The sequence below is a fragment of the Macrobrachium nipponense genome, chromosome 37 (assembly GCF_015104395.2).
Source record: "Macrobrachium nipponense isolate FS-2020 chromosome 37, ASM1510439v2, whole genome shotgun sequence".
Taxonomy (NCBI): domain Eukaryota; kingdom Metazoa; phylum Arthropoda; class Malacostraca; order Decapoda; family Palaemonidae; genus Macrobrachium; species Macrobrachium nipponense.
The window spans coordinates 40,691,979-40,714,752 of NC_061097.1; the positions used below are offsets into that span (position 1 = coordinate 40,691,979).

Consider the following 22,774-nt stretch of genomic DNA (forward strand, 5'->3'; position numbering starts at 1 on the left):
TTCCCAATTTCTTTTTTTTATTTACTCGTATTTTCATGCCTACACAAGACTTAACACACACATTTCTATTATATGTAATTTTTTAAACTGTTTACGCGTTCTCTGCCAAAGTTGGATTACAAACAAGCTAGAAGCCACGTATTAATTTGTATAATATTCTATCTTTCGTTACCTCCTCCAACGAGGTTGGGAGGATGTAACGTCTTCATCCGTGTTTGACATTATTAACAAGATATATCCCGTTAACAGGGGAACGGATTCTGCCGAAACTCTATAGAAACATTTACTAAGGGACCCCATCCACTTGATCAACATTTGGTACAGAGACAAAGACTTATGAGACTTGACTTTCACAAGCTCGATCTCAAGGTAGATTTCATGAGCGGCCTCAGGTATTTATGGAACGCATCGGGCACGTCCTTCTTGTTCAGTGGGCTCTTCATGGCTTCATCATAGATTCTGAAAACAGAAACGATTGAATTCTTAGTTAGGAAGATGTTACTGTGAAGCTGCCTTTTGATACAAGGATAATTTTCTTGAGGAGAATTTCTTCATCTTCATTAAAATCCATCTAAAAAATTTCTCAACTTATTTAAATAAAAAATGATGATCTCCATTTTTTCCAAATATATTTCTGTAGCATAGTCTATTTACGTTAAATAATTGCAATGATTTTGAACGTTTTAATATACAAACATAGTTAGAAATGGAAATATTTAATTTAATTTCCCTTTATTTTAGTGAAAGTCGGCGATTTCATCATAAGGTTGTTTGGAAAAAAGCATTTCTTCAGTGAAATGCAAAAATATAATTAAAAAAAAATTGGTTAGTTATAATTCCATGTATAAAAGCAAGAACTGCAACTCTATTGGACATTTTTCACCATTAAAAAGTATCAGAAAATGGAAAATTCACGACACCATTCCCAAATATCTTCCAAAGTAGTTTAAATTTACACGAGTACAAAGCGGCATTTTTTTTTAGCATTATTTAGTAGACTGAATCAAAGTGGTTGAGCATTATTTAGTTGACTGAATCAAAGTGGTAAAAGTAGGACTTCAATTTCATTCTTTTTGCAAAATATGTTATTAATAGCTTATGTTAGAATTTGGTATGCACAACTAACTCGTTATTTAAGTTGTGACGGTCCAATCATTGTCAATACGAAACAATGTGCTACAGATCGCCTTCGGTCTGCTCTCTACGCAGAAAATTACTATAAAATATCAGTAAAATATGCCTGATAAATGAAATAAAAAAGGAAAGCTTGTGGAGGGAAAAGGTGCTTCCTACCTTTGATAAACATTCCCATCCCAAGCGCCCAGGGTCGACTTCAACTGGTCATCGTCAAAATCGAATGAGTCGACAATGGAAACAGCCTGTGGTCTCAAGGACGCCAACAGACTGCACATTTCCTCTTCCAGATGACTGATCTCCTCTGCAGTCAAGGCACTGCTCTGTTGTGGAGTAGGAAGTTTAAATTAATTAATAAAAAAAAATCAAATTTTTATTGTTAGAATTATGGACTCCTACGCTTAAGAGCTCTCCATGAATTCACCTTGCGTAAGTTATACTTGAATAACTTGATCGCGAAATATATAAAACGTGATGCTATGTGTAAATAAACGTAATGCCACGGAAGATAATGAAAAACCTTTATTTATAAGTGATACTTAGTTGGAAAATGATTAATGTTTAATTTAGAGCAGAGTAAATTTGAGAGCAAAATTGCTTTCTTTAAATATATAATTTATGTTTCTGAAGACATCTTTAACTAACTGACTAACTTATGAAAAAGCCAAACACTGGGGGGCGGGGGGCTATCCGCCATTCCGCGCTTAAAACAGTGAAAACGAGGGAGTTCGGTGGTTGGAGAGCAAGATGGAAGAAAGGAAGTGGAAACGGAGGTTAAGTAAAATGTTAAAATGCACCTGAATGGCCGAAGAGATGTTGTAAACAGTCATTAGTAATGCTTGCAGTGCATCTCACTGACGGCAATGCCCAACTATGAGGTAATGTGATTAATGTTTCGCTTCAAAGATGAGTAAGCAAAAAGGAAAAGCATTACTGGTATCTTTAGGAGAGAGAGAGAGAGAGAGAGAGAGAGAGAGAGAGAGAGAGAGAGAGGGGGGGGGGGGGGCAACTAACCCACCTTCAGAAAAGCGCCGGGTTGCAGAGTGATGTGGTAAATCAGATACAAACGACTCAGATTTCTCATGATCTCTCGGAGTTCTGGCTTCATGGCTACAGTTTCGACGCTGTCAAAGTATTTCTCACACACGTAGTACCTCATGTGCGCCTGAAGAGGAACAAAACGAATAGAAAATATGATTTATATGAGATCGTTTAGAATATGTCCGCTGACAGAAACACGTTTTCATTACTACGGGAAAAGGCTATTTGTTTTCATTATATTTAAACTGACAATAGTTACAACAACAATGAAAACAAAAGCAATTAACAATAATAATAATAATTGGGAACAAATTCTCTATCGCGAGAGTTTATACGTTCTAAGATTTAAGGGGTCCACAATACTAAGAATGTTAAAAGTTCGGGTGTATAATTTATAAACACTTCATAAAAGCTTTCGAACCCTTATCTGGGAGGGGTTCGAAAGCTTTTATTAAGCGTTTATAAATTATACACGAACTTTTAACATTCTTATTATTCTGGACCCCTTAAAACAATAATACTAATAACTAAAATCAGGGCTTACTGAAGTATTCCCACTTCTCGGTTTTAGGATATTATCATGAAGCTTGGAAACGAGATCGTATAAGTTAAATTCTGTGAAGTCAATAAATTTTACGTTTTAAAAGGCGACACTCGTATCATTCAAACAGAAATAGAACACTGCCTATTTTTCCGATGTTCAGAACTAAAAGGAATCGTGTGACACTATTATACTTCTGAGTTTCACGGCAAATCTTTGTACATTACACCTGACAGAGAATATTTTCATGAACACACTGACCTCGGCACATTTCACGAGCATGACAGCGCAGTTGTTCCAAGCGTGGTGGTAGGCCATTCCCGAGTCGCACAGACTCTGAAGTCGGCGCTCAGCACTGGCCACCAGGGAGCTCGCTGCTACTTTGTATGCTTCAACCAAACCTTATTTTTAAAACGGAAAGTATATACATGACTTAGTTTATTATCGCACATAAACATGCTAACAAGAAAAATTAGAAGAAACTATACACACCCGCACACTCGCTCGCGCGCACACACACACACACACACTAAGCTACAAATGTCCTTTAATATCTAATTCGCTCTACCTCTCGTGATAGCCGTGCGGTTTAAAGCGCTTCACTGTACGTCCTGAATTCCGTCGTTCGCGCCCACGAGCCGACGAATTTCTTATCCACTAAAAAAAATTCCCCTTCTGTTAACATATATGAAAATATATTAATTCCGAGGGAAGCGAATTAGATATTAAAGGGCATATGAAACGGTGATGTGATCAGACTCATATATAAAAACACCTCAAGATTAAATATAATGATGCAATCAGGACAGCTTACTTATCCTGGCATGAAAAAAATCCAACTTTCATCCGACCCTAGGAGTCTGGTGCCGTCGGAAACTGATCAAAATATGGCTTAAGAACCCAACGAAGTGAGTGACTTAGTATAAATTATATACTTGTCTACTGCATTTTATAAAGCATAAGAATACCTTTGCTGGATAAATCTCCATTCCTAGATGTTGGTTGACCTGCCAAATACCCAACGGTAAGACCCAGAGTGTTGCTTTTCCGAGCTGCTCGGCAAGACTTAACGAGGTACCTGGAATTGGACGAAATCCAGAAAGGTACAGAAATGATGGGAGATCGCTGTATGTTTTGTTTGTATGGTGTTTTTACGTTGCATGGAACCAGTGGTTATTCAGCAACTGGACCAACGGCTTTACGTGACTTCCGAACCACGTCGAGAGTGAACTCCTATCACCAGAAATACACATCTCACACCTCAATGGAATGCCCGAAAATTTAACTCGCGGCCACCGATGTGGCAGGCCAATTCCATACCGAGCACGCCACTGAGGCGCTAGATCGCTGTATGGCAAGTAATAACGGATAAAAAAAAATGAATGTTTCTGTATGTTATTTGTAGAGAAAATTATGTGAGGGGAGCGCAATGATAAGAAAGCATTATAAATGAAGTGGCATAAAGATATATTATGGGAAGGGTTGAGGAACAGCTGGCCTGGAAGAGCAATGGAAAAGGAAGTTACGAAACAAAGAAAGGGAGAATATCCAAGAAATCTCAGGACTTACTGGAGACCAATAGTATAATTCGAACTGATGAGCACGTTCATCATGAATGAGGCTAATTTCACGTTCATCGAAACATTTAAAATTTATAAAATCGATAAATATTCGCTGATTATAAAAATCGTTTTTATTTCGAAGTGAATGAGTCTTTTCAAATTGATTCAATGAACATTTCAGTATTAAATCACGCTTCTCAGGGTCAACCCAATTTGATTACCTCGCAACCTGAAGCCACAGGACGGTGTTCTCTCCCTCGTAAGTGATGGCGCAGGTAGTTCCAGTATAGAGCCGAGGCAGGTTCGAGGACGCCAGGTACCCGTGCCCCCCGCAGGCTAGGCGGCAAATTTCGATGCCACTAGAAGCGTCGGATGCTGCCAGAGCTTTGATGCCACTAGACAATGCGTGGAGCTGGGGAATGAGACCAGGAAATATTAGTAGAAGCTTTTTTGGAAACCGGAGAATTTAACCGAAGTGCAGACTTAGTAATCTGCAGGTTGATTCAGAGGTAGTGAGGATTGAATTTATTTGAAAACCACCCTTAATTGTAGTGATGCAGAAAGCATCTTTGCGAGAGAAGAAACATGTATTTTAGCAAGTTTTCTGAAGGTTGCTTCCTAAACTGCTGGTGAGGAGTTTCATAACGAATTGTGAACACTGACTTCATAGAGAGTTTTCAAGTGTAAACCACACAAGGCTTTTTCAAAGTTAATTCCAAAAAAAGGATACTGAAGCCAAGTCATAATACATTATGAGTATTTCGTTAAAATCGAAGATTAAAGGGATGAGCAAAAATATTATCTGATAGCAGATTGAAAGATGAGTATGAAAACTGAATGATCTTGAAATTAACCACGAGTATCCCAGAGATAATAGTACAAAGCAATAACCTGTTCATCTTTTCTGAAAATTGATTTCAAGGCAACGAAAGGATTTACATTCCAACTTAAGACTCACCCTTATGGAACACAGACACTTGTTTGCCAATCTTTAGACAAAGTATCTTTTCCTTATTAGACTTCATAAATTCTTGATGATTTGGTTGTAATTTTCCTAAGAACATAAGTCACTCCCATGATAGTTCAAACCCATGCGAGACTTTTAGAACTGGTGGTCCGGTTGGGTTAAAAACTTCTTAATCCCAGTAATAATAATAATAATAATAATAATAATAATAATAATAATAATAATAATAAGAATAATAATAATAATAATAATAACTAATTAATTATTATTATATTAGTTATTATTAATTTTTTTTTTTTTTATTGCTCTATCACAGTCCTCCAATTCGGCTGGGTGGTATTTATAGTGTGGGGTTCCGGGTTGCATCCTGCCTCCTTAGGAGTCCATCACTTTTCTTACTATGTGTGCCGTTTCTAGGATCACACTCTTCTGCATGAGTCCTGGAGCTACCTCAGCCTCTAGTTTTTCTAGATTCCTTTTCAGGGATCTTGGGATCGTGCCTAGTGCTCCTATGATTATGGGTACGATTTCCACTGGCATATCCCATATCCTTCTTATTTCTATTTTCAGATCTTGATACTTATTCATTTTTTCCCTCTCTTTCTCTTCAACTCTGGTGTCCCATGGTATTGCGACATCAATGAGTGATACTTTCTTCTTGACTTTGTCAATCAACGTCACGTCTGGTCTGTTTGCACGTATCACCCTATCCGTTCTGATACCATAGTCCTAGAGGATCTTTGCCTGATCGTTTTCTATCACTCCTTCAGGTTGGTGCTCGTACCACTTATTACTGCAAGGTAGCTGATGTTTCTTGCACAGGCTCCAGTGGAGGGCTTTTGCCACTGAATCATGCCTCTTTTTGTACTGGTTCTGTGCAAGTGCCGGGCATTCGCTTGCTATGTGGTTTATGGTTTCATTTTTCGTATTGCACTTCCTACATATGGGAGAGATGTTATTTCCGTCTATCGTTCTTTGAACATATCTGGTTCTTAGGGCCTGATCTTGTGCCGCTGTTATCATTCCTTCAGTTTCCTTCTTTAGCTCTCCCCTCTGTAGCCATTGCCATGTGTCATCGCTGGCTAGTTCTTTAGTCTGTCTCATGTATTGTCCGTGCATTGGTTTGTTGTGCCAGTCCTCTGTTCTGTCTGTCTTTCTCTCCTGTCTCTGTATATTTCTGGGTCTTCATCTACTTTTATTAGTCCTTCTTCCCATGCACTCTTTAGCCACTCGTCTTCACTGGTTTTCAGATATTGCCCCAGTGCTCTGTTCTCGATGTTGACGCAGTCCTCTATACTTAGTAGTCCTCTCCCTCCTTCCTTTCGTGTTATGTATAGTCTGTCCGTATTTGCTCTTGGGTGTAGTGCTTTGTGTATTGTCATATGTTTCCTGGTTTTCTTATCTATGCTGCGGAGTTCTGCCTTCGTCCATTCCACTATTCCTGCGCTGTATCTGATTACTGGCACTGCCCATGTGTTTATGGCTTTTATCATATTTCCGGCGTTGAGTTTTGACTTGAGTATCGCCTTGAGTCTCTGCATATATTCTTTCCTGATCGTGTCCTTCATCTCTTGGTGTTTTATATCCCCTCCTTCCATTATTCCCAGGTATTTGTATCCTGTCTCATCTATGTGTTTGATGTTGCTCCCATCTGGTAGCTTTATCCCATCAGTTCTCGTTACTTTGCCTTTTTGTATGTTGACTAAGGCGCATTTTTCTATTCCAAACTCATTATTATTATTATTATTATTATTATTATTATTATTATTATTATTATTATTATTATTATTATTATTATTATTATTATTATTATTTACATGAAACTACTCCGGGTCACTATATAATTCAAGATCAAATGAGTCTAAGTAAAGGATGAAGGAACAAGAAATGGGAAACTGTTTAAGATAAAGGAAGTAAACTGCTAAAGTTGTTAGCGGCAAGATTTAATGAACAAAAATGTGAAATGAAGCGGAAAAAATTACTGAATGGAGTTTAAAAATAATGAATGTCGATGTTAAAATTTTGGAATACAAGTAACACTATAATGTTAATGTTAAAACATTTAAGAAAAAACGATAAAACTTAAAAAAAAGTAGACTGAATCTTTTTATATGAGACATCATGTAAAATTTATGAAGTAGAAGCTAAAAATGCTTAAAATAAATCATGGAAAATGACACTAACAAAATATACGAAACATACATTAGGAAAATGTGAATGTAAGTTAGGAACATTTAGTGCACAATGAAAAATATGGGGTGAAATCGAAAACCTAGAATGCACATTGAAAAATATGGAGTGAAGTAAAAAAAAAAAATTAACATACATGGACAAATTTCACACGAAAACGTGGCATTCACCTCGGGCAAGAGGGACAGATCTCCCCCGTCCATCTGGGCTGAGACGGAGTAGAAGAAATCGACCACCCTTCGGGAGGAGAAGAGAAGGGCGAAGACGGAGGCGACCTGGGGGAGGACTTTGTACTGCTGGGTCTGGTAATCGAGGATCTGGGGCTCCGGCTCCCTGCAGGAGATGTAGGCGGCGAAGGTATGTGGTGATACTCATAGTGATAATCACAGTGATTCGCTGAGTGAATGTGGTGATCATGATAGCTTTTGGGATGGATGGTGACGGTGAAATATTGATGAATTGAAAACATTAAAGAATTTAGGGCAAAGTCCAAGCCTGCAGTGCACCGCGTGAAGTGTACTGACGGCACTAACTCTGACGGAGGTGAAATATTGATGCAGATGGTGTTGTGGTGAACATGTAGATCGATAATAAAGATCTTAAGTGACAGTGAAAATTTCACTGTCACTTAAGATCTCCATTATCTATATGATGGGCCTGATTATAATAGGATTGGGATCTTATTAATGTTAATAACTAAGGTTATAACGAAGCCATCGATAATGAACCTACTTGAGAGCATAATTATAGTGATTATGATAGTGATATGGCGCTTTGGATGACGATACTGATGGAGATCATGTTGGCTAATGCCATGATAGTGATGGATCTCCCTCCCTGGTTGGGATAATGACAGTGATGATGGAGATCATGTTACTGATGGTGAATATTTAGGTAATGACGGTGCAGGGGATTTTTCAATGGTGAGAATGATAGTGACGATACCACATTGGTCATAATTATGTCGATAATGAGGAAATTAGCAATATAAACACAGTGTGGCTATGAAAAACAAAGTTGTGAGGGATATACACAATAAAACTATTTTTTCATAGATGATATTGGGCTAAACGGATGACTATAGACCTTGGATGAATGCATATAGATACTAGGTTCAATTTTCGGCCAAAAAATTTAAAAAAATGACCCAATACTTTCAAGTAAATTCTAATTGCAAGGAAAGTAAATGCATACAAATCGTATACGTGTGTAGGTAGTACGTATGTATAGTATACACACACACACATATATAATATATATACATATATATATATATATATACACACATATATGTGTATTATATAGATATATATATATATATATATATATAGATATATATATATAAGAGAGAGAGAGAGAGAGAGAGAGAGAGAGAGAGAGAGAGAGAGAGAGAGAGAAATTTTACATCACACTTACTTACCCGGGGACCAATTCGGACTGACGACGCACAGCCGAGTACCTGGCAGCGATGGTAACAGCCTGCTGCAGCTGCACACACACGTCCCTTGCAATGCCCACCCTTACCCGTACCATGGCACCATACGACAGCTTACTGTGCACCGGCTTGATGTAAGTCCCATCCTGCAATACATGAGTTGTATATGTGGAGTAAGAATGAGTGAAAGTTGGTTAAAAACTGGTGATAGAAAGAAACAAATAATAAGTGAGTAAAAAGTGAGCCAAAGTACGTTCCATGAAACGTTCAGCCGGCTGTGGAGGGCTATGCCAGACGCACGATTATAGCTAACTTTAACCTTAAATAAAATAAAAATGACCTTGGCTAGAGCGCTGCAAAATGGTATGTTTGACGACTGGAGGATGGATGATCAACATACCAACTGGCAGCCCTCTAACCTCAGTCGTTTTTTAAGATCTGAAGGCGGAAAGCAAAAGTGCAGACGGACGGACAAAGTCGCCTCGATAGTTTTCTTTTCCAAAAACTAAAAAAAAAAAAAAAATGAGAGAAATAAGCCAAGAATTAATCTGCTCTATATTTTCGTTCTTAACCTACGCTTCTCCCTCCCCTTACCTCTCGCACTTGTGAATATTTCATCAGCATATTCCTCCTTGGAATCCTAAAATTGTCGAAGCGAACGAACCCGTTATCGTTCGACTGTAGTCCCATGCGGGGCCCAATCTCGCCCAGAGTGATTCCTGACACGATGATGAAGGCGAGATAAAACAATAAAATATTAGGGAAAGGATTTTAAAAATCGAAACTTTCAAGTTTTAAATAATGGAGCTTAAAAAGGGGGGAATATTTAAAGATAAGCTTGTGCAACGTAGCTTAAATAGGGAGAACATTTAAAGATAAGCTTGTGCAACGTAGCTTAAAAAGGGGGGATATTTAAAGATACGCTTGAGCAACGTAGCTTAAAAAGGGGGGATATTTAAAGATAAGCTTGTGCAACGTAGCTTAAAAAGGGAAAATATTTAAAGATAAGCTTTTGCAACGTAGCTTAAAAAGGGAGAATATTTAAAGATAAGCTTGTGCAACGTAGCTTAAAAAGGGGGAATATTTAAAGATAAACTTGTGCAACGTAGCTTAAATATGGAGAATATTTAAAGATAAGCTTGTGCAACGTAGCTTAAAAAGGGAAATTATTTAAAGATAAGCTTGTGTGGTGTAGCTTAAAAAGGGGGAATATTTAAAGATAAGCTTGTGCTACGTAGCTTAAAAGGGAGAATATTTAAAGCTTGTGCAAACTAGCGTTAGCTGTATTGGGAGAATATTTAAAGATAAGCTTGTGCAACGTAGCTTAAAAAGGAGGAATATTTACAGATACGGTTTGCAACGCGTCTGAACTGTAAACTTCAAAAATATGTAACAGGGAAAAGCTTTGCATAAACACAAAGAATATAAAGATACGGCCATTAAATCAGCATCTGAATTACGAGAATTATTTAAAAATCAGGAACTATGCAAAAACTATGTATAAATAAGCAGATTTCAAAGATATGGACATTTAATCACCGATCACATCGGCCTCTGTATAACGAATGTTTATTGGAAGTCAGGTATCTCTGAGGACTTGGAAACAACACCAGACTGACCTGGCAAACTCTTGTAAGTGTTGCTGTTCCGGAGCGGCACCATGAACAAGTGAGGGCCGTGGCACTGTCCCTTGGTGAACAGCAGTGCCATGACGGCGGCGTGGGTGGAACTGGTCGCCACTGAAAATATAAAAGGCTATAGTTTGTTATAGTTATTCATTCTTATTTTATATTACTATACGCATTGTAATTGATCGTTATTGTGAATAAACAATATAATTTATCATTTTAATAATAATTATCATAGCGATGGTGATATCAATCCCTACAACAATGAAAATAATGACGACAGTAACTGAAAAAGAATAATTCAGTCATAATTTTGAGGCAACACCAAAATTCAAAACGTACTTACACGCTTAAAAAAATTAAATAAATAAATAAAAATAAATACAAATAAAATAAAAACACGGCCTCACGAACTCACAACTCCTCTAAAAGAAACGAATTCGTGATAAACTTACGCCCGCCAGGCCACCATTTGGCAGCTGTTACGGTTGGCGAATGGATGACGAATTCCCGGGTGGCCGGGTCGTAGGTGGCCGTGGTTTCTAGTCCTCGCAGGAAGGTACCATGTCCTAATTCCGTCTGGAGAGATGGAATGGAGTTATGAAAGCCTTTGCGAACAGTGTTTAGCTTCGGTAACTGAAGCATTTAATTCATCTGGGGTTTAGTCATACTACCGATTTCCTTCAAGTAGGGATGTTAAAAGAGGCTGGCTGACCTAGCTTTCCATCATGGAAGTAAGGTGTGGATGATGAATTTAAATGAAAAATGTTGAAGACATTAAGATGAATTAATTGCTTGATGTATGTGGTATAAGAAGTATCAACACGTTCAGAAATGTGGAGATAACCAGCATTCTTAAAAGTAGCAAACATATGTATACACAAATTATGTAAGAAAAGTAGTAAAGTAACTAATTCTACGGGCATAACCAGCCTCATTTCACGGGCAGAACCAGCTCGGTTTCAGGGAATCCTTTCTCATCCCTACCCCTTCGTAAGGGGGGTTGGGGAATGGATGAAACCACATTATAAACCATCTTAGGGGTCCCCACCATAACCCTGCCAAGTTTCATACCCATCGGACCAGCCGTTTGGCCGTTATTGAATGACAGACGGACGGACAGGCATTATACCCATTATAGTAAGATGGTTAGCGTAGATGAAAGGACAAATTCAAGAGCGTTTTGATGGTGGTGTAGAAACAAGAGAAGACGAGAGGCTGGTGGAAAAAAGTATATAATTCCGAAGGGTTCGGAAAGAGGTGGGGAACAAACCTACTATGAGATTCAGGGCCTCTGTAACACAGTTTTTTCACAATAACTTTTTATCTATGCATTTCACAGATATAGCGCTTATTCAGAATACACATTATATCTGCACATAAATTTTGACTGTATTCTGCATTACGTAGGTTGAATAAATTTGGTACTTATAATGTAAATGTGACTTTTTTTGAAGACGGGCCAACTTACTCAGAGAAAAGGTTTCGAACGCACTCGTTACGTAACTTATGACAGCATTTCTTCCCTCTTTCTCGATGGATGATTGGCTATACGTAACGAAGGCTATACCTCTGGCAACAATGACATACAAATTTAAATATAAGCAAAGCAGCACACCTTTATGAACTCTGAAACCTCTCCACTGATAATTGTCATAATGAACAAACCAACAAAATATGTTAATAAGTACAAAAACACTTCGATTATTAGTCAAACTTCCAAAATAAGTTTCCTAAGAAATTAAAGTCTACTTTATAGGTCACAATCTGATTGACAAGATGTAGGGAATAGTTGGTAATTTTAAAAAAACATAGTAGACAAGCTTGATTTGATAACTGCTATATCCAATGTCAAGCAATTTTTATTTATTGGCTATCTACCTATTTACTAAAAAAAAAAAAAAAAAAATAGCCGGTACCATATTTTGGCTTTAAACCTTCACCAATTATTATCGTCAGAATGATGACTTCATGAGACTCCTTTGGCCTCGTTATAATTCAGGATAACACTGAAGGCTATCATTTTGTATTAGAAAATTTAACTTCTGGCTATAAAAACTCATTTCTCGAGTAGTTGTAAGAAGAGCTAAATGATTCTCAAGGATCCCAGCAGTTGGCCTAAATGTTTAATTCATGTACATTCTGCTATACTGTTGCGGCACTACTGCTACAGTAGTATTACTATGCTAGCACAGATACCCAACCCACTTCTATGTATCGTTCCGCCATTCATAAAGTCTTTGGGTTTCAGAGCCGATGGAACAAGGTGAATGAGTTTCTGTCTGGTGGATGGGCGGGGCAACATTTCGTCAAAAGGTGTTTACTTTGCTTACGTAATGAATGTTTTTCGACTCTTGGCTCGTAATCATTGGCCATGGTGTCGGCTAGATAATTTTTACTCTATAAAAATTAAAGCTATCGGGTTTAGGATATTGATAATGCTAACAAAATTTGTGTGTGGCCATAAAATTTACATATGTCAACTTTCAGCTACATCCGATGCTTTGACAAGGAGCAAAGTCCAAAAAACCGTGTTACAGAGGCCCTGAATCTCATAGTAGATGATCTTTTATATACTACAAGGAGAGCAAAAGTGCATACAAGATTGAGATGAATGGCATAGTGTACATAGCTGATTTTGGTGCAATATGGATGAGTCTTCTGTGTACAGCAGCTGATTATGAGAAAGTTTAATGCACACGGATTCATCTAAGATTTAGCAATGAAAAGTGTATGTGTATATTTCTGAAATTATACAAAAAGCGTTCTTTATGATTTCATCAGTCTTTTGTGGGCACAGCTACACAAATAAAGTATTTTAGTGATTTAGTGACCAAGATCACACAAGATGACCAAAGCTTAAAAAAACGTGTTTAACATTACTACTGTGGAACATTTTTGCATATCATGGAAGTACAATGTGGTACTTATTCGCACTATTTACACTATACAATATATATATATATATATATATATATATATATATATATATACTTTTTTCAAAATCAAACATAAACGCTTCTGCTAGGTTTCTTGAGGATTTTGCAAATGTCGCATATCTTTGAAACTATTAATTACGTTCCAACGAAAAGTTTGCGTGTTTTGTGAATGCTCACAACTCAAATTGTGTAAGATCGAAGTGTTACTGTACACACACACACACACAAACACACACACACACATATATATATATATACATATACACACATACATATATGCACATGTATATATGTACGTATATACTACGCATATGTATGTATGTATATGCATGTGTGTGCGTATCAGGTAGCGGGCGCAAGCATGTGTACAGAAGAGCGACAATTGACGCTTTTACTTTCATGTGATTAAAAATGAAAACTGTTGTCTTCCGTGTCCAAATGCTTACTCTCCAGAAATTAACTTGAGGTCCAAACTGACCAGGCACTGCAGACCCCTTTTTATATCAAGTTAATGATTTTATTTTTACTGCCTGAATGCAGTTCGGTTAGGTCAAGTAAGTGCTGGTAAGGTAAAATTAGAATAATTAAGACAGGGTTAAGTAGAGCTTCGTTAGGCTAGGTAAGTTTGCATAAGGTGGGTTAGGTTATGTAGCTTCGCTAGGTAGGGAGTTGAACCTGGTATTTTTTTACTATAAAATGCAGTCATTCACCTTTTCGCCTCGATTCTCGGCTCGCCCAACGCGGAGTCAGAGGAATTTCGTCAAAGGTGTTTACTTTGCTTACGTAATGAATGTTTTTCGACTCTTGGCTCGTAATCATTGGCCATGGCGTCGGCTAGATAATTTTTACTCTATAAAAATTAAAGCTATCGGGTTTAGGATATTGATAATGCTAACAAAATTTGTGTGTGGCCATAAAATTTACATATGTCAACTTTCAGCTACATCCGATGTTTTGATAAGGAGCAAAGTCCAAAAAACCGTGTTACAAAGGCCCTGAATCTCATAGTAGATGATCTTTTATATACTACAGGGAGAGCAAAAGTGCATACAAGATTGAGTTGAATGGCATAGTGTACATAGCTGATTTTGGTGCAATATGGATGAGTCTTCTGTGTACAGCAGCTGATTATGAGAAAGTTTAATGCACACGGATTCATCTAAGATTTAGCAATGAAAAGTGTGTGTATATTTCTGAAATTATACAAAAAGCGTTCTTTATGATTTCATCAATATTTTGTGGGCACAGCTACACAAATAAAGTATTTTAGTGATTTGGTGACCAAGATCACACAAGATGACCAAAGCTTAAAAAAACGTGTTTAACATTACTACTGTGGAACATTTTTGCATATCATGGAAGTACGTGGTACTTATTCGCACTATTTACACTATACAATATATATATAATAATATATATATATATCTATATATAATATATATCTATATATTATTATATACTTTTTTCAAAATCAAACATAAACGCTTCTGCTAGGTTTCTTGAGGATTTTGCAAATGTCGCATATCTTTGAAACTATTAATTACGTTCCAACGAAAAGTTTGCGTGTTTTGTGAATGCGCGCAACTCAAATTGTGTAAGATCGAAGTGTTACTGTACACACACACACACACACACACACACACACACACATATATATATATATATATATATACATATACACACATACATATATGCACATGTACGTATATACTACGCATATGTATGTATGTATATGCATGTGTGTGCGTATCAGGTAGCGGGCGCAAGTATGTGTACAGAAGAGCGACAATTTACGCTTTTACTTTCATGTGATTAAAAATGAAAACTGTTGTCTTCCGTGTCCAAATGCTTACTCTCCAGAAATTAACTTGTGGTCCAAACTCACCAGGCACTGCAGACTCCTTTTTATATCAAGTTAATGATTTTATTTTTACTGCCTGAATGCAGTTCGGTTAGGTCAAGTAAGTGCTGGTAAGGTAAAATTAGAATAATTAAGACAGGGTTAAGTAGAGCTTAGTTAGGCTAGGTAACTTTGCGTAAGGTGGGTTAGGTTAGGTAGCTTAGCTGGGTAGGGAGGGGATCCTGATATTTTTTTACTATAAAATGTAGTCATTCACCTCTTCGCCTCGATTCTCGGCTCGCCTAACGCGGAGTCAGAGGAATTTATTTCTGGTGACAGAAATTCATTTCTTGATATAATGTTGTTCGGATCCCACAATAAGCTGTAGGTCCCGTTGCTAGGTAACCAATTGGTTACTACCCAGGTAAAAATATCGAATCCTTCGGGCCAACCCTAGTTGAGCTGTTGGTCTGGTAAACCTAAGATACACGTAACTTAACCTCTTCGCCTGCATTCCCTACCTGGGCGTACGTTCCAAAGACCTCGCCTCTCTTGATGCGACCAACCCATTCCTTGCACTGTTCCTCATCCCCCTGACCACTGACGGCAGGTAGGAACACATTGTGGTGGATCCACAGTGGGTCGCCATCTCTCAAAATTCCCATGGAGGCCTTGCTTAACAGGAGGGCTCTGAAAAGGATTAGTAATATTTGATTTGATTTAAATAGATATTTAGCATTATGCCAAGCACTGGGGCAACTAAGGCCATTCAGTGCTGAAACAGAAATTGACAGTGACAGGTTTGAAAGGTGTTAAGGAGGAAAACCTCAAAACAGTTGCACTATGAAACAGTTGTTAGGAGAGGGTGGACAGTAAGATGGAAGAAAGAATATGAACGGAGGCACAGTAAAAGGAATGAAAGTAGTTGCAGCTAGTGGCCGAAGGGAAGCTGCAAAGAACCTTAAGTAATGCCTACATTGCACCGAATGAGGTGCACTGACTGTTCTAACCCTCCTATTGGGATTAATAATAATAATAATATTAACATGCACTGCCCTGTCTTTCTGGTTTCCCTTTACTTTTTCTCATATTCATTGTCAGCTTTCTCTTCTTGAAATCGCTCCCAAACTTCCAGTCATTTCTGCTTTATCTCTTCACTCTATCTACTTTCCTTTCCTCGCATAACTTCATCCATCAAGATAATTGTAGTACAGCTATCGGCCACTCCATGCGAGTCACTCTATCTACATATTCTAATGAATGGTCCTGTCACATGAACTTTTAATCACTCTTAACAAGTTACCATATCATGAATCATCAATAGCTCCACACTACTGAGTCCCTATAAATCATATCACAAGCTTTTTTCACGCCATGCACAGTTTCTCACAAAATTGTTATATACAAAACAATTATACACACACAATATATATATATATATAATATATATATATATATATATATATATCATACACATGACGTGGAAAAGCAACTACACGGACAAAATATTTGCTGAACTTGATTACCGTTTATACTAAATAATTTGACGATGGTAAATAAAAAGAATATACGTTTGACAGAAGAGGAGATCTTTCATAATAAAATACAGATATAAATTAATATCACTGTGAAAAGTTTTACAAAACATAATTCAAATTGTCTTCAGGCCGGAACCGAGGATATTTTTAGGAAACAATCTTGGGGTCTCTCTCTCTCTCTCTCTCTCTCTCTCTCTCTCTCCATACAAACACACACACACACACATAATATATGGAAACGAACACAAGGTAACATGTCCCACACAAATAACAAAGATTAGTAAGATATTGCACTAATATATATATATATATATATATATATATATATATATATATATATATATATATATATATTCTGACTCACCACGGGACCCAACCCGGGTCTTTCGAGCCAGAGTCCAGGGCATCAGCAATGCTAATGCCCTGGACTGTCACTCGAAAGATCGGGGTTCGGTCCAGAGGTGAGTCAGAAATATACATACAAACATACATGCATACATACATATATATATATATATATTATATATATACATTAGCGTAATATCTTATTAATCTAATGTTATACTTAAGAGTACAGAGAACTACCTACTTCCTATCCAGCTCAAGTTCGGCAATTTTCGAATCCAGGTGACAGGTCTTCCTCATTTCGTTGAGATAGCGGTCCTCGTGACTCAGATACTCCGGTGGGATCTCATCCCTGAACTCTGGGTCTGAAGCAAGCAACTGTCCTGCACGATAGGGATAAATGGTGTTAAAATCCTTGTTGGAAAAGACTGAAGTTATATATATAAAAAAACCATTAAGCAGACTTAAAATATTTTCAAGACAGAACGCTAATCACTTTGAAATTCAGCATGTCAATTCTTACGACTTTGTTGCATAAAAGAGGGCTTATTACCCAGTATAGCAAAGCAGCTCTAAAAATGATCTACATTCAGTAAGGCTGACTACCTAACGAAACAAAACAGCCTTAAAAATAAACTATGTTAAAGAAAGCTGACTACCTAGTGCAGCAAAGCAGCTCTTAAAATAAACTACATTCAGTAAGGCTGAGTACCTAACTAGCAAAACAACTCTATAAATAAACTACATTCCAGAAGGCTAACTACCTAATGTTGCAACTCAGCTCTAAAAATAAACAACATTCAAGATGGCTGACTACCTAACGCAGCAAAACAGCTCTAAAAATAAACTACATTATAAAAAAAATAAACTATATTCAAGAAGGTTGACTACCTAATGTTTCAAATCAGCTCTAAAAATAAACTACGTTAAAGAAAGCTGATTACCTAGTGCAGCAAAGCAGCTCCGACGTTAAACAACATAACAGAAGGCTGACTATACCCAGTGTGGAAGAACAAGCCTCTAAGATAGCTGAATAAACCATGCAACGAAAAGGAGTAACTGAGAAGCATCCGAATAAATCAACTCACGGAATTTCCTTCGAAGAGCCGTTTGTTCTTTCCCGCCGTCGACGATGTGCGTCAGTTCTTCGGTGTCGAAGGAGCAGTTCTGGCGTTCCCTTCGCAAGTCAGGGACGCAGTTTGCTTTCCAAGCTGATGCCGTCGACATTGTCTATCTCTCAAGGAACGTTGCTGTCTCCCAACTTCGATTCAGTGGAGGTTCCTTAGCATTAAATATAGCCGTTCACCTGTCTGCAATTATGTTAAAAGTATATGGGAACACGTAAGAATAGAGCCCATTAGTATAGAATTTAGGCCATCGGCCAAGCTCTGGGACCTATGAGTTCATTCAGCGCTGAAACAAAAATTGACAGTACAAGGTTTTGAAAGGTGTAGCAGGAAGAAAACCTCGCGTTCGCACTATGAAACAACTGTTAGAAGTGGGTGGAAATTCAGATGGAAGACGAGAATGTGGACGGAGGTACAATAAAAGGAATGAAAGAGGTTGCAGCCAGGGGCCGAAGGGACGCCGCTAAGACCCTAAAGCAATGGGATAACGTAAACAAATGATTTAGTGTACTACACCCAACGCAAATAAATGGGGTTCTTCGATATCACTGGTGAATTTTGAATTTTCATAAAATCAATTTTCAAAACAATTGATGTCTTTAGATGTCTTATGAATTAAAGAGAAGAAAAACGTTGTTGCTCAAAGAGTCTTTCAAATATTATTTCTTCACAAATGCAACTTGTGGGCAATTTAACAGTGGCTGAGTTATAAACTACAACTGTATTCGTATTCATACGTTTCAAGTTCAAAACAAACATAATTTTAATTTAAACATTTTTTCAAGTTCTCGGTTTCATATACACACACTAGCATTCTAGTTTACAATCTCTCTCTCTCTCTCTCTCTCTCTCTCTCTCTCTCTCTCTCTCTCTCTCTATCTCTATCGTGTGTGTGTGTGTGTGTGTGTGTATGTGTGAGTTTCACTGTGCATCACACAAACTGCAACTGAAGCATGCCTAAGTAAATATAAAGAAAAAAAATATCCTCGTCCAAAGGAGGACTGGGTAACTTACCCACCACTAAATATCCTTAGAATTCAATTGATTTGTCTTTACCTTTCTTGCTTTAGAGAGATCGAACGAATCTGTCCACCAACAAAGTCACCATGACAAATCACTTCTGCGCAATCACAAACTAGGGATGTTCTGGACGTGAGAGAACAAACGTCCACCTAGGACTAGTAGTTGCTGATCGTGTAAGTGCGTGAACCCACCGTACTTAGCACCCGAGAGAGACTGTACTCCGACCTTGAAATTCTGTGGATTATCGTACATGACTCGCCACCAACACTCAACTCTGATTAGACTCAGCTGTGTACTTCGCCCTCTCGTGGAAGAAGGAACTTCAGTGTGTTTCTACTTCATGTCAAGTCTGAGCTTAAGTAGAGTCATTCCCCCCAAAACAATGCTAGCTAGCCTGCAAGACTCTACTGCGTTTTTGTGAAGTGAATAGCGAGCGGAAAATGTGAACCCACTCTTCAGTTGCATTGAGCATGGTTGCCATGTACTAAACTCTTTAACACTGACGACAACACCTTTTTTTTCTTTTCTGTGATTGTATTGGAGTGTTTGTCTTCAGCGTTATCATCTAAAAATTCTCTTGGAAATCATATCAGTACAGATTAAGCCTGTGTTACAAACAACTCATGGTCTACATGCAGATTTTACTAGAAACATTGTTACCCGGTGAGCGGCCACCTATGTAATCTCCTGCCAGTAGAAACTGTCACCTCTGTAGGTAAGTTTATAATTTTTGTGTTTTTGCAGACCTAACTAATTTATACTGGATAATGTGGTAAAAGTAAAGTTTGCCCAACAATTTTCTATTTGGTAATATTAATTCATTTTCATTGTTCCACCAATTAGATTGAATAATATAATTTTAATGATATCTAAGTCTTACATTTAGTGTAAGTAGCTCTTTTTATAATTAGGATCTCCCTTGTGTGTTAAGACATTTACAACATTTATAGCCTTTTCGATATTGAAAGAAAAAAATAGTTTCATAATGACTACTGTGCAAGGTCATGACTTTACTGTTAAAGTTGTTCTATATTGATGTGGCTAATAACTATCAATAGTAGTAGTAGTAGTAGCAGATTTCATACCAACCTTGGCAAGTCAAGAGGAATTATGTCTACCTCGTGGATAATTGTCTATATAATTCTAAGAATAACGTAAATACTGTACATCAAAGAAAACCCTTTGTCCAGAAGTGACACCGACAAGTGTAGTAGGCCGTGCAAGGAAGCAGAAGACTTGGTCTAGAGTCTAGACTCTAGACTATAGACCCAGCGACTATCTAACCGCCGAGAGACGTCCCATGAATAATCTCAGCGGCGAGCCAGTACACTGACGTAAACATTGCATCCGAACGATGGGAAGTAATTTTCATATCTAAATTAACAGACTCGATCAAAAACCATCGGTCAAATACAAATTCATTTCCTTTTTATATTGAAACTCGAACATTGTCTTAGATATTTCACTATGTAGGCTTTCCGAACACATTATCCTTTACCCTCGAAACCGAAGTCGAAGACAGTATCCAAACAAATCAGGGGCACTGTGAAGACATTCGGGTCAATCTCCTCATCTTCTAGTTTCACTTACATGTCAAATCGTTCTCTGTATCAAATCGTTCTCTATATATGGCTACAACTACAATATTGCTTTATTATTAAACTGAAATGATAAAGTAAAGATGGCTACTTTAACCACAAAAATATATAAAAAAAATATTTATGCGTTGTAATCTTCAAGTAATTTCCAAGACTAGACATGAAACTGATGCTTACTGTTATTTCACGGATTTATTTTTCTTAAAAGATAATACATTCACACAAAGGAAAAAGACGAGAGTAGTTTCTTTAACAAATGTTGTGTCAATATGAAAGGAATTTGAATTTAATGCAACGCGTAAATGAATACAATGACCTCCTTTGGAAACAATCTACTTCTTTTAAAAATTTGAAAGTTAATTGCGGGATAAAAGATTTCCAAAAAGCAGAATGATATGAGTCAGTTTTTTTTATAGCTGCAAATTAATGACTATTTCCTCGGGAGTACTTAGCACGGTTAAGCATTATCCTTTTTCCACTTTCTTTCGGGCCTGGGCTAGAAAAGGGAGTTAGGTTATCCTTCTCAGTCGCCCAAGACCTATAAGAAAAATTAAAATAAAAAAATGTATATCTCTTAACAGAATAAGTGTCAAGTATTTTTCTGCTGATTTCTTTTCAACTTAATCTTATTTTTTATAAGACATTCATAATTAAGTAATCATCGTGTCAATATTAGAGTATTAACTTTAATCAATAAAATGATTATATTTTCTGTTATTGATTGGTACTGCAATCATTCTTGTAATTATCAGAGAAAGGACATTTCGAGTCATTATTCTTGCCATTGTAGGAGCAAGGAATTGTTAATAAGGGAAATAAATTACGCAGTATCGAAGAAATGAAATTTGAATTAAGTAATCATTGCTGCTCCGATCGGAGAAACGAATTTTCACCGCCTATTCTTTCTGCCAACAGAGAAAGGAAGTTTTTAATCAAGTAATTATTCTTGCTATCATCACTTGACGCTACATCCTCTAATGAGAACATAAACTATATTTGAAGCTCAAACCTAGACAGCGAACAAACAACATCAGCGATCCTCTACGGAACGAGAATATTATTCAGACATTAATTCTAGCTCGGGCATCGCTACTGACTTTATTTTGATAAGGTGGCCATTAAAGACGATATCTCAGTTGTCAAAGTCCGGGAGGCTGCATTAGCTCCACCTAATTGCTGTGTTTTGTTTTGCTTCGCAAAGCATGCGGTACGCGAGGATGCTTTTGACTTTTCTTGAGTGACTGTGACACATGCAGGTATTTGTGCGTGTGTAGGCTTGAATGCATGGCTAATACACGCACACGCTCTTAATATACACGTAGTTAATGACAGGCAGTGTCAAGGGGATTCTATCTAATGTCAGAGTTATGTGCCTATGAGTCTATTTTGTCTCTTTCGGGAAGTATAATTTCGTTAAGGTGCAGAGGACATTAACTTCATTTTATCATAAACAACAGCGTTGCTTTTGTTCCTTTTGGTTTAAAAATACAATAAAGTTCTCCCGTTTCCTCACAGTTATTCTTAACAATTTTTTGAAGAATTTCATTCTTGGTACACTCAAATTCTTACACATACTACGTTCATCAGATACAGTTATATCATTCGCAATTGTTCTGATTTCTGTACGAGACATGACTCGAAAAATATATGACTATCGTCATTTACGTCTTTACTACTTATTTGACATCTGCTAGTCACATTCGCAAGAGGATTTTATCCACTGCACCATCAATATTTATTTTTTTCAGATTGTTATTCCATAAGTATCTATCTGTAGGAAAATGAACACATTTCTCATAAAATGTCAGTTGAAAACACGATTTCCCACAGAAGACCGAGCATTAAAAAGTGTTAGAAATTTTATAC

The 22,774-nt window shown here is 37.2% G+C and overlaps 2 protein-coding genes across 4 annotated transcripts in view; one reads left to right on the forward strand and one right to left on the reverse strand.

Annotated features, from left to right (window-relative positions):
- LOC135209180 (peroxisomal acyl-coenzyme A oxidase 1-like) lies at nucleotides 1-20,506 on the reverse strand. Of its 3 annotated transcripts, none has more exons than XM_064241867.1 (15): nucleotides 20,400-20,506; nucleotides 18,249-18,470; nucleotides 17,405-17,543; nucleotides 15,799-15,967; nucleotides 10,954-11,077; nucleotides 10,490-10,609; nucleotides 9,465-9,589; nucleotides 8,856-9,016; nucleotides 7,606-7,768; nucleotides 4,500-4,690; nucleotides 3,685-3,794; nucleotides 2,978-3,117; nucleotides 2,153-2,299; nucleotides 1,294-1,457; nucleotides 1-459 (listed from the first exon to the last, which is right to left on the reverse strand). In XM_064241867.1, the coding sequence occupies exons 2-15, from the start codon at nucleotides 18,385-18,387 to the stop codon at nucleotides 351-353; spliced, it is 2,001 nt and encodes a 666-aa protein (XP_064097937.1). In that variant the 5' UTR covers nucleotides 18,388-18,470; nucleotides 20,400-20,506; the 3' UTR covers nucleotides 1-350. The 3 variants fall into 3 exon arrangements, with proteins under 3 accessions (XP_064097937.1, XP_064097934.1, XP_064097936.1); XM_064241864.1 differs by lacking the exon at nucleotides 20,400-20,506 and adding an exon at nucleotides 19,344-19,494; XM_064241866.1 differs by lacking the exon at nucleotides 20,400-20,506 and adding an exon at nucleotides 19,302-19,442.
- The window catches only part of LOC135209181 (peroxisomal acyl-coenzyme A oxidase 1-like), a 19,829-nt gene continuing 16,888 nt past the window's right edge, over nucleotides 19,834-22,774 (forward strand). Inside the window, exon 1 of the mRNA XM_064241868.1 lies at nucleotides 19,834-20,025. The gene's annotated coding sequence lies outside the window, so the exon portion shown is untranslated. The remainder of the gene's footprint in view (nucleotides 20,026-22,774) is intronic.